The following is a 19,631-nucleotide window of genomic DNA, read 5'->3' on the forward strand; positions in this document are numbered from 1 at the left end:
CTAATTAGGATGTGATTGAGTTCACACTAAATAGGATGTGATTGAGTTAGAATCAGTCCCGTGAACTCAATCACATATGCTAATTAGTGTTAGAATCAGGCCCGTGAACTCGATCACATTTTAATTAGTGTTAGAATCAGTCCCGTGAATATAGAACTGCAGTATCAAAGTTATTCATATAGGAAAACGAAATATATCGTATGACGTATGCAATTTGTGTGTGTTTGAGTTCACGGAATTTCCGGTCGAATCAGTTCACGGGCTTATAGCCTTTCCCGCACCGCGATAAAATGTAAGATTTATTTTTCCTTTAGTAAGAGTTATTTGCTCTTTAAATTTGGTTACTATAGGAATATGCAAATTTTCAATCATTTGCATATGGCACAGTTGAAGTTGTGGTGGGGGATGGTGGAGGAACAACCTAAATATTGTATATTCAAGATATGCGGTGCAGATAACGGTATTATGCCAATCACGTTCCACACCATCTATGTCGTTTCAATGAAGAAAAATGTGTTATGAAGATTTAGCGCATGTGTATATGAATTTGATCTCCGGGGACGGGTGCGTCGATTTACCCAAATGGATCCAAATGGAAATCAAATGGACCCAAATGGAAATCAAATGGTGGTCAAATGAAACATAAAATTGCTACCTTATATGATTAACTTACATATCGACCTATAAAAAAAAAAGTATATTCAAGTTATTTATCGAAGTACGCCTTACAAACTTATAGCTATGCTTTGTGGAAAATTTCTTACGTAATTTAATAGAAAAAAATACTACTAAATTATCAAACAGTGGGATTGTTAGCCGTTATCAACAGACGTAAAAACAGAATACAGTGTATGTCTATAGAGGAATTTTTATCAATCGAAAGAAGGAATAAAACTTTTAATTTGTTAAATTAAATTGGAATTTGAAATAAATAAAAAAAAATTGAAGAACTCATTACATACTTTCGTTTACTTTGTCACGTTTGTTCGGTAATTTGTCTAGTGTTACAAATCTCATTGTTTTATTCTTATCATTTTCTTTTTGTTAAATTCTTGTTTAAGGTGCCACATTTTGCATAATTTTTAATTACTGTTTTACTGCATGAAATGTTGTCTCATGTACAAGTTTACAAGTATATTTCACATCTCAATATTCTCTATGAAATGTCAAGATAACGAACAGTAATCAATCTCATAACTCCTTAGACCTATAAGCAATACAAAATAGAAAGTTGAGCAAACACGTACGGACCCCCTGGATATACCAGAGGTGGGATCAGGTGCCTAGGAGGAGTAAGGATCCACTGTCGACCGGTCACACCTCCGTGAGCCCTATACATCTTGATCAGGTAAACGGAGTTATTCGTAGTCAAAATCAGTGTGACAAGATCGGTTTAACACTCGGTATGAAACAATTCAGACAGCATTTGACCCAGTGATAGATTGTAATGGCAAACTATCAAATATTATAGATGTGTTTAGACTTTAGTTAAATTCTGGTCTGTATCTTTCAAGTTATGACCAACATGATATACCATTTTTATTTTCTATGATTGAAATTCATACTCCATGCAAAACTTACATGTAATTTTTGCATTTTTATAGGGTCGGAAAGTCTCGTCATGTGACTCGCGAGAAATAACGTGAAATCGTACTTCCGGGCAGTTGTCAGGATGGCATTATCAATAATGTACTAGACTCGCTACGTTCAAAACCACATAGAGCTTACTACAAAAAGCGATAGAGCGGTGGATAACAACTGGGTTGAGAATATATGTTCTAGATAGAGCTCTGAGTTATTACAAAGGTTGTCCAAGCGTCAATACGAGACATTTTCCAACAAAGTACAGGTATGTTTACATTATATAGTCGTCTGCATCATATGCACTGTACAGTCGTTTGCATCATATACACCCATACATCTATATCTCCGAGTTTCGTTCAAGATATCGAAAGTCCTCGATCAAATCTCAGCAATATATTTGCGTAGTTCTGATTAGACTGATTCTTGATTGGTGTTGTGGTAACCCCCCCCCCCCCCCCCCCCTCTTAATAATCTGCATCGAGTGAAAACGCAAGAGCACTAGAAAAGAATAAAACTTTTTCCTGTTGTGTATAACATGGATATATAGCCCTATTTTATTCTATGATTTTGAACGTTTTACAGTTTCATTTAGAAATTTATTCAAATTATTTCATAAAAATATTTCTATAAAATAAAGACAGAACTTTTTACTGACACCAATCATATCAGTGACATATGGAAATCCCACGAGTCAGTTTTGTTTCCACTATGTAGATGCAGTAATTTATAATATTATAGTATATACATTTGGTATGTAAAACTGCATATATGAACAGATCCAGAAATTCGTGAGTGTATGTGTGGAGGGGGGGGGGGCTTTAAATCCGCGACTGGCATCTAAGATTTTTTTTTTATTTATCTGAATTTCAGCTGAATTATCACTAATCCAGATAGTCAACAAACATTTTAGTGTGCAATTCTATATATACTAGTATTGCAGACCCAGGGATTCAAATAAGGGGGGGGGGGGGATTTCATGAGGTGGAGATCTATCTCCCCTTAAACCTGCCACTGACATATTTCATGGATGGTAGATATAAATACATGTATATCTTATGAATTTTGATTTATCTGAATTTCAGCTGAATTGATAGAACGTGATATGTCTATTATGAAATATTGACTAGTCCAGGTAGTCAATTTGCATTTTAGTGTGCATAATCTACATGTTTTGTGTGACAATGACTACAATGTTAATGTGTTAATCTTTCAGATATAAAAGGGCAAACAACACAGCTGGATAAAGCATCTTAAGTCTGGACTTCGTAAAGCTATGACAATGAGAGAAATGTATCCACCCAGGCAATCAGAATATAGGTAACTCACAAGAGCTCTTTATGCTCGTCAAGCTATCAATATTAAATGATATTCATTCTGTAATGAATACTTGTATACATGTAAATTCAGGTGATCCCAAAATATAAAGGTTCACCAAAAATGAATGCATCTCCAGACAATATAGAAATTTTAAAAATGTCCTTTCTCTGCAACAGCAAAGGATGCCTGTACAAACATATAGGGATTTTTACTAGATAAATGCAGATGTCAATTATAAAGTTTTTCTTTACAAATTCGATCAGACAGCAGTATAAGTAAATAAATTTTATTATGCTATAAAAAAAATGTTGAATGTCCAAATAAGAATTATCTAGTATTGGTATTTTTATGAAAGAATATATAGACATAGTGGATGCCAGTCTTTTTTAATATATCTTGTTTTGGTAAAATTTTCAGAGTGCAGCTCAAAGAGAGCCATAGTTATTGGCATCAAGTTTTCCATCAGCTTTACCTCACAGGCACCACTTGTGATTTCATAGTTTGAACACCAATGAACATGGAAGTGATTCCCATCCTTTGAGATGAATTATGGGAATTATACTTGGCATACATGATTGAGTCTTTGTGCCCTCTCCGCAATAACCAACTAGACAGACTTGTGAAAATTCAAATGTCTTCCATTAGTTTTATTTTGTTTTTGCTACAATTGATCAGTGTAAAGATGTGCATGAATCACCATTGTAACAATTTCTTTGACTAGCAACCTTAAATAAATGTTCACTTTATCATTTACTTGTATGCATTTAATACAACTTGACAATGCAGAATAATGTGAGTAAGAAGTTGTACATTTATAGTATCTCAGTCCAAAAGTAAGATTTGATAAATTGTGGAATTCATATCAGCTATTTCCTTCAGTAGAGGATTTGCAAATGTACAAGAGTCACACAGAGTTGAAAATCTTAGTGGACATATATATATATATATATATGTGTGTGTGTGTCTGTATTGTGAAGGTATATGATTTAGAATATGGATGTTTTTAATTATTCAATTGTACACTCCACATGAATTTGACTCTTCCTGGTCTTGTAACAGCTGTGCTTCATCCTTACTGAAATGAGATTTTGATGAAAGAAAAGGTGATATGTTTAATGTCACTCCTGATTAAAGTTTATCAAATATATCAAATCCTTTATTAGCAAGAATCATATATCATATGGCTTCAACATCTCCAATACACCTCAGTGATCAACAATGTCACCATCAGAGGTGGATTCTGGATAGAATTCAGAACAATTATGCTACACAAGTGATAGCCTTTGCTGTGTGACAAATTTTGCACAATGTAGTTGCTGTCAGATAATGACTAGTTATTCAATTTTAAAGTTAAATTCAGTGTTATGTTTGTTGTATCCATTGCGATTTTTTCAGAGGTAAATTCGGCATTGAGCCCTCTGGCCTGCTAAATGTAGATCCCTTAGATTTAGGTGCAACTTCATAAGAGTCATGAGAAATTGATCACTGGTATGAACCCAAGTACTGCCCATCCTAGAAGTTGTTAAAATGGGCCCCATTCTCTTCATAACAGCCGCCAACACATTGATACTTCTGAAGGAAATGATGTATATAACAGCATCTGTAACAAAGCATAGACATCAAGTGAATATCATTAAAAGTATTGCAGGGGTGGATCAAGAAGATTTGCAGGGGGGGGGGGGGGGGGGGGGGCAAGTGTAATTTATACTATCCCCCTAAAAGATGTATGTGTGTAAATTAAAATTATCAAAATTGCAACCCAAATCCCCCATATTTGTTACATATGAACTACCAAATGGGGGATGGCACCACCACCAACCCCACCCCCTCTTGTCCCAACACTGCATCATTAAACAGTAAATAAACATCTTGTATCAAACTTTTCATTTTCAAGAAGAATTCAAATGCCACAATCTAAATTGAATTAATTTAAGATCTGAATGTATGGGTGAATGTTTACTATTTCTTTGTTGTCACAAGAGGCATAGTGTTTTACAAACACATATACAGAAATGAAGTACATGTGTATCAAAAACTTTTTCTGGGTCCTGCATTATGTTTCTTAATGTAAATATTGTAAAAACATGTTATTTCAGTGATCCCAATCGCCTGAAATTTTTTTGTTTCCAAATTGGTAGCAATTTTCGTGAGGGTCACAATAAAAACATAGCAATATCATTATTAATTAAAACATAATGAAAATGAGAAACTGATTGCCTTATAAATGTGTCCCCCCCCCCCCCCCCCCCCTATCAGCATCCCATAAAAATGTGTTATTACAAGTTTATATGATCAACTATTAATCAGGGAGATTGACAAAACATGGTACAAATAGATACCTGCATATATTTCCCGACCCCCCCCCCCCCCCCCCCCCCCGAACCCTTTTGCATTCAGTTTGTCTCCTTTATCAAAAGTAACATACTGCATAATTGTGTCGTGTAATGTTAGTTCTAACTCATAAAAAACTAAACCCTTTAACTTGACAGCTGTTTATTATCGAAAATATTCAGTAAAATATGTTTTAGATCAATCACCCGGTCGTGGGTAGAGCTCACTGCTTCTGAGTTCTCAATCGGTGATTTAACTATAAAAATATAAGTATTATGACTTGTTTACCTGCAACTATAAATCCACTTCTTCTTCTTTTTGCATAAGTAGGGAATCTATATAGGCTGTAGGTTCATTTTAACACTTGTCATCTGAGCATAACCAACGCAAAACAAAGTGACATTTTTCGACTGCTGCCCGGAAGTAGTAAATCGAAAGTGAAAGTAAACGAGACTTTCCGACCCTATTCACAGCTGAATACTTCTTTTGAGATTTTAAAAAATGACTACATGTTTTAATATAAAAAATTTCAAAGGTTCAGTATTTTATCGCAAATTGCCTTTAGTATATTTAGCTTGGACATGAAATAAAGCATGCACACAATTCAGTATTATTATTTTTTAAAAAGATAGTTGAATTAAAAGTTTGAAATACTTTATATTTTTTGTTCTTTACTACGTTTGCAAAAAATATATAGCTGTCCTATCACTGTTGAAAATAAAAAAAAAAAAAGTTGGAGTCCTATTAGTATGCAAGTCAAAATAAATGTGTATCCTATCACATTTTGCACCGGTCCCACCCACCCACTCCCTAATACATATTTAGATTTCCATTTCATTATTAATCTATATAATTCATATTTAGATTACCATTTTGGTCCATTTGATTTCCATTTGGGTAATTCGACGTACCGCCGGGGACCATTCAGCAAACTTCGGCAGATTCCGGCGGTACCCAAATGGACCCAATGAACACAAATGATCACAGAACAGAATCTGGCGGCATGGAGTAATATATACACCACTGCTTAAAAACATAAACTTTTATTGAATGAAAATTTAGATAATACAAATGATATTAACGCAAAGAAAATTAACAAACACGCTCACAGATTTTTACATTTGCATGCTCAATTTTAAAAATTAAGGTAGGTCCCTAGTCCTGGACCTACATGTGATTTCTCAAAAATTTGAGTTTAAATACTTAGATTGTTCATTTGAGGGTATGATAAAAACAAAAAAATGGGGGGTTGTCAGTATAATGAGTAAATTATGGTATTTTTATTACGTGTACCCCCATTTGTCAAACGGCAATATCAGAATTCATTGAAGAAGTCCTAGAATATGTCCATAAAATTTTGTTTGAGGTATGATGCTGCAATTTTTTTCCTCAAATATGAAATAAATATGTTTAACTAAATAATTAAAAGTGAAATTTTAACACAGTTTCATGTTTTTTAATAATGGTGGTACAAAATTGAATTCAATACAGGCCCTCGGCAGTCAAAAATACGGCACTGCAACACTACTAATATGAATATTTTAAAAATTTGACTTGTGATTTTTCATTCAAACTCACATATTATGTTCATGTATGAATGCTTGTTAAAATACATTTAAAAAATCTGCCCTTTCTCAGCATAATATTTTCACAGCATCTCAATTTATATTTACATTTTTTGGCCAAAATAGCCATTTTGAAGATGATTTTCACATAATAGAAGATAACAAATATATAACAAGATAACAAATACATAACAAGTGCAGAATTGTTTTATTTAATTCCACAAGTGCATTATCGCATATCATGAATTTTTTTTAATTTACAGATAATTTTAACATGTAATACCCCTGTATATCAATTAAACAAATATGTACCTCTGGTTTTATGTGTGAATTAGATGACAAAAAATGGAAAGACGATTGGAGCCATAGTCTACTCAAATATAAGTGATTGAGTGTTATTGTATTCATTTTCTAAATTAAAAAACATCCAGGTAAATGTAAAAATACGTTTGATAATAATAGTACGTGAACCAATACCAGAGTTCGATCCGGAAATGACGTCACGCTACTAGACCCCTACTTTAAGTCGGCGACAGTCACGTATGTTACAAAATTAGGGTATCTAGGCTTCCTACATATATGTACCAAGTTTATAAGTCAAGGGGAAATAAAAAGTATACCATGCCTAAGCTAGGAGAGTATGGGTCCATGAATGTATAGTACACAGTATAAATGTATAGTACACAGTATAAATGTATAGTACACAGTATAAATGTATAGTACACAGTATAAATGATTTGATATAGCTTATTTTCTAATAAAGTGCCGGCGACAAGGATTGCACGCTTTTATTGACTTTGAGTGTTTAATGTAAATGAAGTAGACGGATTAGGATATTCTTTGTTATCAGTAACAGTTACTATATATATCTGTCCTTTGTGTGATTTTTCACAGTCCTCGGCATCTTCTAGATCACATTCACAAAAAATCTTTCGCCGAAGATGAAAATTGGGGAAAGTATTTCCTTCGTTCCGGAAAATAGATGTTTCTAATAGGAAACATTAAATTTGATGTTTTAGACAATTTGAACATGATGACACTAATAGTTTTAACTTCATATACATGTATATGCATAGTTTCTTGCCCTGAAGTCTCTACAAATGTGTGTGTCATTTTGTCTAAATAAGGAAATCTGTGAAATTTGCAACCCGTGAAATTAATCCCTATAAATTATTTGAATTGAACTAAATTCAAATTCCAGGCAGTGGCTGGCGGCGCAGACAAATTCCAGTCTGTTCTTCAGCGTGAAGCGGAATTTTTGCAGGGCAAAGACCGCCATGTCCACATCACCCCACCATTCCTGTCAGGCATGGAAGTGAATCAAGTTGCTGACCAACTACTTCAGCATTGTCATATGTAAGTGGACCAAAAGGCAATTAAATCAGCTGGGGATGGTGACTGCCTCTTTAATTCAGTATCTACGTTGTTGGTTGGAGACGAGTCCCTGTCCATGGAGCTTCGGTACAAGATGTGTTTGGAGATGTATCTGAATAGGGAGAAAATACAACATCATAAGGATAGGGCCAGTTTCGTCTTACTCTCTCCCACGTACGACAGTGCTTTAAAAGATTGCGCCAGATCAAGGAAACATCAATGTGTTTGGAATGTACTGGCATTGTCCAATATAATCAATGTCCCTATGGACATATTGTATCCCTACGTGAATGGATGCAAAGACCTCGCCTTCCAAAAGTTAAATTTGAAAACTTCACCAGGGAATCCTATAAAAATTACAATTATGTGGGCAAGTACATCGGTCCCAAAACCAAATAAGTCATGATTTGTCCCTGTTGTGTCTTCAGCATCAACGGAGTCAAGTTCCAACCAGGACATTAACTTTAGCTTTAAATTCCCCATGAAGAATAAATCAACACCGAAACCTGCTTCCAAAGAAACTATACTTATTCCAAGTTCACCACCATCACCTTCTCCGCACACCACCAGCATCTCCAGAATTAATGTCGCCGGTGCCAAAAAAAGAAAAGACCAAGAACTGCTAGTTTATCACCACACACACAGAAAACGTCTAAGCCAAACACATCACCTTCACCCATCAAGACCTCACCAATGTCTTCACCTATGGGTTCCTTTATGACATCCCCAGTCTCAACTCCAGACAGCAGTTTCCTCTCAATCAATAAACTTTCATTCTTAGAGAATGAGGAATGTGATATGCAACCAGAAAATTCTCCAACACTGCAACCGCTCAAAAACAACAAATTTATGACCATAGATGAAGCTTACAAAGCTGTTACCACCACACCAACCGAATCAGTTTTACTAACCATTCCAAGGGGACCAAAAACTAACGTGTACGTGTTACTGCATAGGACATCCGACAATATTCACGAATACCCAGACGACTGTGGAGCATGGGGGCCCACTGGCACAACAGTCAACTCCACTTTCATATCACAGAATGGCAAACTAAAATCTGTAGTCATCAAGAATGATCGCTATTGCCTCGAGAAGATGGTCCAAGGCCAACGCCAGTATCTTCCGATGGAGCCACAGCCATCCGAAGCTTCCATAATAAAAAGTCATCGTTATTATGCTAAATCAAAGGCCAACGACAAATACAAAAGAAGGTTCACCGTTTTTCGAAAACTGCCCAAAGAGTACGAAGACAAACAAAATATCGTGCTAGTGGAATACCAAGGTGAGCAGAACCGGGAAAGGACGCCTCATGGAAACAACAAATGAACCTTACATGAGGACAGATCCAGGGATCCTACGCGAAGCCGCTAAAATTACGTAACAAAAGCAACAAATGCCGAGCAAAACATGCCATGAAATGATGCTTAATGATTCAATGAATGCAACAAACACAAAGCAAATACTAAGAGGGAAGACAACCCTAAACTACACAATGTTGCTGATTTGGTTTTAGCGGCAATATCTATGTGTCAAAACGGCGAGAGTAACATAAAAAAACAAACAAACAAACCACCACCATAATTTATTCCGACGAGCAGGTTGAATATTTAAAGACTAATTGTACAGGCTCCAATGCAATGCTAGCGTTCTGGGCATCGACCGTACATTCAACCTAGGTTCATGTTTCGTTACCACCACCACTTACAAAAAATAGGAAAATCATCAAACGGGAAATTCCTCAAAATCCAATTTTCCTTGGACCAACTATGCTGCATTGGGATGGAGAAACAGAATCATATTACAAATTTTTCTGTCACTTGAATTACAAACTAGGATTTCCAACTTGTCTAAAATTGGCAGTGATGAAGAGAAAGCGATCATGATTTCAAGCAGTTCGCCATGCATTTATGGATCCAATGAACTGCTATGCACCACATCTTAAGGATAACATCCGTAGGTGTCAGTTATAAGCTAAGACAATGAAAAAAAAGTAACATATGTCACAACCTGGTGATGGGCATCGTCGGAACCAATGGGCTTTCTCTCCTTAAACTGCAGTTTCACGGAGGTTCCGACAATGGATGATGGCTGATACTACCTGATACAAATTAAACACCCTATGTAAGCATTTTCACGGGCGTAATCGTTTGCGGTACCCTTGTTATTTTTATTCTTGAAATATGTCACCCATCCAGTCTTTATCATTCCTAATCATTTCCTTTAGGAAAGGCACACGAAGTTACAGTTGTTCTCCGCTTGCTGGAGGTTGCGATTACCCGACATTATAAACTTTGGGACAACCTAATTAAGATACACGCGAGATTCCTCTAGGCCGCTATTTTAACTGCATGACGTCTATCAGGCGTATCCTGGGAGCAGCCCCTCCTCATGTTGGAAATTCTTACAAGCTCCGATGAATTGTTATATAATTCGGGGTTTCTCAGTCTTGCTTCGATTTTAGGCTTTATCGCTAATCTAAGATTTTCACCTACCACTTGCATCGATGGACATGTCATTTTCACATAATTACTTGATATAAAAAAGAGAGCACTTAAAGTTCCTCCCTGAGGTAACCATCAACATCTGAGGATACATTATTAAGTGAACTTGCCACTTTCGACATGGTGAATAAGGCATGTTACCAATTAGCAAATAAATGTGTGCCTGCACTAATAGAGAACTAATCTCGGTTGAGATTCGGCTCAGCTGAATATTTGGACTGACGCCAAGCCGAATCTCAGCCGAGATTAGTAGAGAACAAAACCTTGCATAGCCGCCTCTAATACGGTCTTTCCACATAAATTGCGCTTTTTTGACCGATTATTGATTCTCCACATTTAATGTATTCTTTGAGAGAAAAAATCCTTCAATTACATGTATACATAAAATTCAAATATTTCATAACATAACAAACTGGTTGACTATGAACAGTTGAAAAACGAGAGGCCATATCGTTAACCTTAGTCACTTTTGCCTGGCTGTTAAATTTTTTTTTCAAGCTTTATTCCCATGAAAATGACCTAGCCCAATATAACCGAACGTGAAGTCAAACATGAGGATGCCTCATTACCAATTATAATATGACAAACATGACTTTGCTGTTCTGAAAAAGACCGACTTTTTAAATATTTACTTTCCTGTTTACATGCATAATGTTAAATTTGATCCAGTGATAATAATTTGAATAAAACCCCTCGAATCTACACAACATAAGAACATTTGGATATGATTTAGTGTGGCCCTGCTACTCTTGAAATTATTTAGTTTCAATGTCCTGTATATTCACTTCGATGTACTGTAAAGTTTTGACTCCAACCTACTCTCCAGACTCCTGAATTGAACTTGTTTGAATTTCAACAACCTGAAGATGCTTCCATACATTATTATTAATCATGGCCTTCTGTTATCGAGATGATTTTAAAAGATGTTTCCCAATATGTTCCAATGAAAAACTTTGATCCCCTACTGTCCAGCCTACCCCTGGGGACCCGACTCTAACCTACCCCTGGAGACCAGTTTAAACAAACTTGAAAATCACTATACGCCTCTGATATTCTAAAGTTTTTCCTACATTTTCCCAGGTAAAATTTTGATCTAGTATTGTGGCCCTACCCTATGCCCGGGGGACACAATTTTAAGAAATTTCTGTCAAGAAGCTTTCATTTTGAAGGGAGCATGATCCTTTTTTTGAAGAAATTTGAATCCCCTTTATCCAAGTATGATTTGTGCCAAATTTGAGTGAACTTGGCCCAGTAAATTTCTTTATTCAGGGTAATTTTTATCATATGAAAGGTGAAGATAACAAACAGTGATCAATCTCATAAATTCCATAAGCAATACAAAATAGATAGTTGGGCAAACACGGACCCCTGGACACACCAGAGGTGTGATCAGGTGCCTAGGAGGTGAGAGCATCCCCTGTCGACCTGTCACACATATAAATAGTTCCTGTTTGCCAATTTCTCCCTCAATGGTCCTTTGATTTTTATTTTCATTTCATCCCAGTGATATTTCTTTACCATCACAAAACATGAACACACAGTAAAGATTGTAGTTTTATTTCAACAGCCGTAACAGCACACAAAACTGGGGTCTATCACAGACTTTTTTCTTATATACATGATGTGGCGACCTGCAGACACAGTCAATATAACACTCACAATGTATACACAAATTATCATATTACATGCATTCACATGAAAACAATCACAACTTTCTCAGCTTCAAATGACACACAAGACATTTAAACTGATTAAAATCCAGACAATGGTATCCTAGTGTCATGATATAGTCAAGCTTAATACATGAACTGTGAGGGTGATATATTTGTGGGCAAAAAATGGAGAATCCAACATCAGAATAGGACTGAATACATTAGAACTTCATAATACATGTAGTTAACTAGCAACATGGTTAGATTGTGGAGGTGCTTCATAAATATTGTACATATGGAAAACCAAAAAGACTCATGTTTGCACACCTAAGCTGCCTTATCCTTAGATTGATTCTAATCAACTTTGAAACCAATATCATTAACTATTAGGGCCATGATTTAACCAAATTACACAATTATTTTCACAATTCTCATTAGGATGCTGCAAATTCATTTTCCTAGAAAATGTACAGTTCAAGACTGTGGTTAAATTCCAGAGCATTGATAGAAATTGGCATGGTATGTAAATGGTATATGACAATGAATCTGCTGCGAGTCGATACGGAGAGGTATGTCACAATTAATGGCACCAATAACAACAGCACTAAAAGCTACTAAGGACAACACTGGGGCGATTAGGTATCCAGATTTTCTATCCATAGTGACAGACCAGAGAATGCAATGAACAGTGTAAACCAGGGACAAACAATACGACACAAAGCTCTGACACAGATATACACAACCACACCACAAAACTAAAGCACAACTAATAGATATCAGTGTTTTCATGACAACTAATTGTACTTTAGATATCAAGTGTTTTCATGACAACTAATTGTACTTAAGATATCAGTGTTTTCACGACAACTAATTGTACTTAAGATATCAGTGTTTTCATGACAACTAATTGTACTTAAGATATCAGTGTTTTCATGACAACTAATTGTACTTAAGATATCAGTGTTTTCATGACAACTAATTGTACTTAAGATATCAGTGTTTTCATGACAACTAATTGTACTTAAGATATCAGTGTTTTCATGACAACTAATTGTACTTAAGATATCAGTGTTTTCACGACAACTAATTGTACTTAAGATATCAGTGTTTTCACGACAACTAATTGTACTTAAGATATTAGTGTTTTCACGACAACTAATTGTACTTAAGATATCAGTGTTTTTATGACAACTAATTGTACTCTTCATGTGAAGTTTCATCTCTAACATAGACAGAAGACAGACGGGTAGATATAAATCAACATCCCCCCCACTCTCACTGAAGATACACAGATACTGATCCCTGTGGGATTTTAACAAATATGTGATGTGGACACTACTCTCATACACCAGCGGCGTGTTCTACAAAAGAACTTACGACCAAGTTTACATACTGGAATTTTCTAGTTTATTGTAAGATCATTCACTACAAATGCAAAATATTTTTTTTTAATATTGAAAACTAAGCCTCAGAAGTTTTACTTCATTCAATCAATGTAATAACTGTGTAATACAATTTAAGACTTGCGACTTCGTCGTAAGTTGTTTTGTAAAACAGGCCCCAGGCTTTCACAAACACAAAAGATTCTCTTGTTGTAGGTAATATTTTCCTCACAAATTTTGAAAATATCGTACAAGTGGTGAGTGAGGAGGTGTTGCATTCTAGCAGTTCATATGGTCACACAGACATGTTTGTTGAAGAATCAATACTTTGAACATAAATTATAATCTACAAGTACCGGGTATATAAGCTAAACAATCACCAGACTTGATAAGGCTTAAACTGTCAAAGTGGTTTCAAAGCGGAATCATGGACAATGGACTGTAAGCATTACATATAGCAACAACTCGCATAACTTTGGACCAGGAATGATAAGGAAATATTTCATGACAAAATAAATATGAACAACACAAACACACAGGGGTTCTTTGAAGGATCACATGATGGCTGGTTACCGTGACGTCAGGACAGGGCAGCTGTTTTCTGACTGTTCGCTGCACTCTCGGAATTCTCTGTTTCTGTTGTAACGACAGACACCTCCTCAATGTTTTCATGGCCTGCTGTAGCAGAAGAACCATGCTCCTCCCCTCCTGGTGTCTTTTCACTACTAGTCCTTTCAAACACCGAGGACAGATTGAGTTCATCCACCGTGTCCTCCTCACTGCTGTCCACCTCGCTGGACGTCTCCGAGTTTTCCTGTAGATATTGGAGGTCTTCTAGGCGAGATTTGGTCTGATCCACCCAGTTCTGGATTCTTTCTGAATCGATCACCTTCCCTCGCTGTAACGTGTTGCTCGGACTCTCAGTGCTTTTTGGTGTCCCATGTTTCGATCTTTCACCGGGGTCAGCTAGGAGGGTGGAACTACCATCACCGAGCGTGCGAGACGAATGTGTGGAAATGGCATCACAATTATCCACTGTCCGGCCTGAGTTCTGGGACAGATCGTGTGTGCTGTTGTGGATGGAGTCTATATGTGGCAGGGCTTTCATTGTGTCCACCTCTGATGATGGGTCACTGTCCGATGAACCATCATCATGCTGATGACCTTTGGTGACCCCTTCCTCTGTGTCTGCTTCATTACCATCATCGATATCCAGCTGAGGGTAAATAAGTCGCATCTGTGATTCATAGACTGCCTGTATTGACCCTCGACTGATGATCGGAGGGGGGTCCTTCTTTGTTCTTGGTATCTCATATCCTGCAGCATCCGTCTCCGGCTCAGAATGGGGATAATTTTCTGATATGGGCTCTGAGAGCAGACTGCTGGTGAAGCTGAGCACACTGGCTCCGGAGGGAGTGCGGGAATGACCCATGTGGGCATAGATATGCGGGACAGCAGCCGCGGCCCCTAGGGTAGGGTAGTCTCTGATCTCTCGCTCTATCACACTGACCATCTCCTTGTAGGACTGTCTCGCCTGTTCAGATAGCTCCATCATATTGTGGAAATTTTCCTACATATCAATCACAAATTGAACAATTAGAACTGTAACCCTGACTCTAATTAAGTTAACAATCTCAACAAGAGGCCCACAGGCCTTATTGGTCAACTGGATACTAGTTAAAAGTATCACTAGTCCTAAGGGCTATGAAATCTAGAAAAAAATTCCTGTTCTGAATATCTACGTTAAATTCTAATTATTCATGAAATATGGGATCATGAAATTTAAAATTTTGGTAAAGGACTACTTGCTATTTAAAAAAAATCTATTTAGTTTCAATTTAGTATCAATAGCACGAAAGAAGATGTTATTTAAGTGTTTTACACATAAACACAACATATTAAGTTTGACCCCACTCTAGGGTCAGAACCCCTACCCTGGGGATCATGAAATTGACAATTTTGGTAGAGGCCTTCCTGCTCTACAACACTATGCATTTAGTTTTTCTTTAACATGTGCGGTTGTAGAGAAGATTTTTGAAAATTGGACAATTTTGGGCAGTTTTTGCCCCACCCCTAGGGCTCCAGGAGTCCTGAAATTCAAAATTTATGTCCCCCTTGTCTTAAAGATGCTTCAAACCAAATTTGAAAGGAATTGGAATGGTACTTATCAAGAAGAAGTTAAAAATGTTCTCTTCTAACACATTTAATAACTGACCATTTTGGCCCCACCCTGATACCAAAACCCCTACCCATGGGATCATGAAATTTACAATTTTGGTAAAGGACTATCTGCTCTTTATAAATATCTATTTATAGTTTCAATTTAGTATCAATAGCACTGAAGATGTTATTTAAGTGTATTACACATAAACACTATATACTAAGTTTGGCCCCGCCCTGGGGTCAGAACCCCTACCCCGGGGATCAAATTTTGTAGAAGCCTTCCTGCTCTACATCACTATGCATTTAGTTTTTCTTACACGTGCAGTTGGAGAGAAGATTTTTGAAAATTGGTCATTTTTTAGCAGTCTTTGCCCTGCCCCAGGGGTGCAGGAGTCCTGAATTCAAAATTTATGTCCCACTTGTGCCAAAGATGCTCCATACCAAATTTGAAAAGAATTGGAATAGTAGTTATTAAGAAGAAGTTAAAAATGTTCAATTGTTATTAATGCAAGACGGACAGTCTATTGCAATAAGTCACATGAGTTTACTCAGGTGACCTTGCACTTGCTCTTGAAGAATTTTTTATTCATATAACATGACTGAGTAAAACACTGTAAAGTTCAGCATGTGCCCCGCAATAAGATGTGATATCAGCAAGTCAATATTCTTCATTCATCATAGAAAGAAGACTGTGCATTTCCTCATTATTTTCTTTCAATGACCTTGACAAACGATAGTGAACCCAATTTGTGACATACCATTATGTCATCAACTTTTTCCTAGTAAAATATGAGCCTCACATTGAAAGCAATGAGGAAAAGAAACCCCAAAACATAAAAATACACTAAGAATTCTTGTAACTTTGATATGACAACTGAGGTGGGTGTGACATGCTGTAAAATTTTACTCTGAAGTCATCACACACAATGTAAACACGGGGCCCTAGACAATATTCTTCTGTTATATTGTTCTTACAGAAATAACTAGTTCTAATTGTAACGGGGACCGTTACAGATGTTCCCCAAACCTCCCCCAATTAAAAAGTGATGTCCTTGTGAATCTATAGGAAAAAATCATTTTATTTTAGCCTTTAATTACATGTAGTACGTTCAATATGGTAATTTCAGTACCAAGAAATGAAAGAAAGCGTTGCACGTGCATACACGCGCACGCGTGTATGATTCCGAATTTTTGTTGATGTCGTTCAACAGGCATTTGTATCATATACCCACAGTATGAATTTCATAACGTTTCCACCAAATATAAGGAAGTTATAGCGATTTTAAAATCGTCCAATCAGAAATCAGCACACGTGCATTCACGTGCTGAGCAGTAATTCTAACCACAGCAATTTGTAAGGAGTACCAAGATACATCTAAACCCCTAATATGAATAGAATTTGATGAAAAACAAAAACGTTATCGTCCTTTAAAAATTGAACATTTAAAAAACGTTGCACGCGCATGCGCGTTGGCATTTTTTGTTACACCAACATATAGATACACATATTGTCTACATATGCTGTGAATATCATCTCATTCGCTTCATAAATAAGATAGTTACAAACGTTTTAGCATTATCCAATCAAAATGAAGCGCACGTGCATGCGCGTGCAAATTGGTAATTTTGACCATGTAGATCAGTTAAGGGTCTCAATATCTACCTATGATATGAATTTCAAGCCATTTCGATGAACAACAAAAAAGTTAGACTGATTCCAAAGTTAGCGTACAAATTTTGTAATGCGCGTGCACGCGCATGCGTGCGCGTGCTGGCAAAATAACTATTATTTTTCATATGTACAAATGATATACTATCATCCTATTTAGGTTTTATATCGCTTCCTTCAATATTCTGATTTTCCACTTTTTGTACCAAAATTGCAATGCACGTGCATGCACGTGCAAACAAAATGACTATCACTATGCACATCTACAAACGCTATACTATCATCCTGGAAAGTTTCATATCGATCCCTTTTGTAGTTTCTGAGAACACTACCGGACAAAAAAGTACCGGAGAAAAAGAATAATAATAATAATAATAATAACTAGACACGATCTCGTTGCGAGCAACAAGTAGGTCTTCCGTCCGATTTGTTGATGCACTCGGAGTTAAAAAAAAAGAAAAAAAAAAAAGACAAATGAGTCCCAATTTAGTTTCCGACTTTAAGACACTTTAGATATAATCAATTTTTCATATCATAAGTTTCTGAAGCAAAGTTGCGGTGAAATTCGTTTGAAATTCGACTTTCCAGGCGAGCCATAAGGCCCGCGGGCCTATTTCTTGATGTCATTTGTTAGCCCTCTATAGACTCAACAACTTTAGTCCTATATGTCTTTACAAAATATTTACCTGTAAAAAGTTATTGAGATCGACCGATATCGACAAAAAATCGACTCTACAGGCGAGCCATTAGGACTATAGGCCTATTTCTTGATATCAATCGATAGATCTCGATAAACTGAACAACTTTTGTTCAATATGTCCTTACAAAATATTTACCAGTTACAAGTTTTTGAAATCGACTGATATCGACAAAAATCGACTCTACAGGTGAGCCATGAGGCCCACAAACCCATTTTTTGATATTGATCGATAGGTTATGACACATTGAACAACTTTTGTTCAATAATGCTTTTCAAAAAATATGTCGTTTTAAAGATATGAGGCGTCAGATATTTACGATTTTGGCCCTTAAAATCTCTAATTACGTAACATATGACCTACTTTTTGATTTGATAAGATCAAGCTCGTTGAGATGAACATTTCCGCTTCTACAACTTATTATAAAATATTAATAGTTTCTGAGATATTCTCAAAAACATTTGGACCCTTCTGAACCCCTAATTTAAAGGGCCAGCCCGTTTTGCTTGATATCGTAAGAAAGGCCTTGTCATTTTAAACATTTTTTGCTCAACAAGTATTTAGAAATTCTTTACCGTTCTCGAGTTATCTCTACAAGAAATATTTAGGGGCCAAACTGTAGCTCCCTAACGGGGCCACATAGGGAAAAAACGAAATGTACATATTGTTTAGATTATCATTCTGAACAACTTTTGTTCAATAATGCTTTTCAAAATATTTGTCGTTTTCAAGATATGAGGCGTCAATTATTTATGATTTTGGCCCTTAAAATCCCTTATTACGTAACATATGACCTACTTTTTGATTTGATAAGAACAAGCTCGTTTAGATGAACATTTCCGCTTCAATGACTTATTACAAAATATTAATAGTTTCTGAGATATTCTCATAAACCTTTGGACCCTTCTGGGCCCCTAATTTAAAGGGTCAGCCCCTTTTGCTTGATATCGTAAGAAAGGTCATGACATTTCAAACATTTTTTGTTCAACAAGTATTTAGAAATTCTTTACCGTTCTCGAGTTATTTCTAGAAGTAATTTTTAGGGGCCAAACTGTAGCTCCCTAACGGGGCCACATAGGGTAAAAACGAAATATGCATATTGTTCAGATCATCATTCTGAACAACTTTTGTTCTTTATTGCTTTTCAAAATATTTGTCGTTTTCGAGATACAAGGGGTAAAAAATTTATGGTTTTGGCCCTTAAAATCCCTTATTACGTAACATATGACCTAAATTTTTATATGAATAGATTTGGATTGCTGAGATGAACATTTTTTGTTCTTTGACTTATACCAAAATATTAACGATTTTTGAGATATTTGATCTAGACTTTGAGCCCTTCTAGCTCCCTAATTTAAGGGGCTAGCCCCTAAATCGTGATATTTTCGAAAA

The 19,631-nt window shown here is 36.2% G+C and overlaps 1 protein-coding gene and 2 long non-coding RNA genes across 9 annotated transcripts in view; 1 reads left to right on the top strand and 2 right to left on the bottom strand.

Annotated features, from left to right (window-relative positions):
- Positions 1-1,603: 1,603 nt before the first annotated feature.
- Positions 1,604-3,650, top strand: LOC125662702 (uncharacterized). Of its 2 annotated transcripts, XR_007365481.2 has the most exons (3): positions 1,604-1,849; positions 2,798-2,901; positions 3,319-3,650. It is a non-coding gene; the product is annotated as an uncharacterized LOC125662702 (long non-coding RNA). The 2 variants fall into 2 exon arrangements; XR_008797948.1 differs by lacking the exon at positions 1,604-1,849 and having other exon boundaries at positions 2,563-2,901.
- Positions 3,651-4,041: 391 nt separating this feature from the next.
- LOC125662701 (uncharacterized) lies at positions 4,042-6,117 on the bottom strand. Its single transcript, XR_007365479.2, has 2 exons — positions 5,521-6,117; positions 4,042-4,501 (listed from the first exon to the last, which is right to left on the bottom strand). It is a non-coding gene; the product is annotated as an uncharacterized LOC125662701 (long non-coding RNA).
- A 6,099-nt stretch (positions 6,118-12,216) lies between these two features.
- The window catches only part of LOC125661657 (selenocysteine insertion sequence-binding protein 2-like), a 50,213-nt gene continuing 42,798 nt past the window's right edge, over positions 12,217-19,631 (bottom strand). For all 6 annotated transcript variants that reach the window (XM_048893724.2, XM_048893727.2, XM_048893728.2 and 3 more), the window contains exon 17: positions 12,217-15,279. In XM_048893724.2, coding sequence (XP_048749681.2) covers positions 14,290-15,279 — 990 coding nt within the window. In that variant the 3' untranslated portion in view covers positions 12,217-14,289. The remainder of the gene's footprint in view (positions 15,280-19,631) is intronic.

This window comes from Ostrea edulis, chromosome 8, assembly GCF_947568905.1.
Source record: "Ostrea edulis chromosome 8, xbOstEdul1.1, whole genome shotgun sequence".
Taxonomy (NCBI): domain Eukaryota; kingdom Metazoa; phylum Mollusca; class Bivalvia; order Ostreida; family Ostreidae; genus Ostrea; species Ostrea edulis.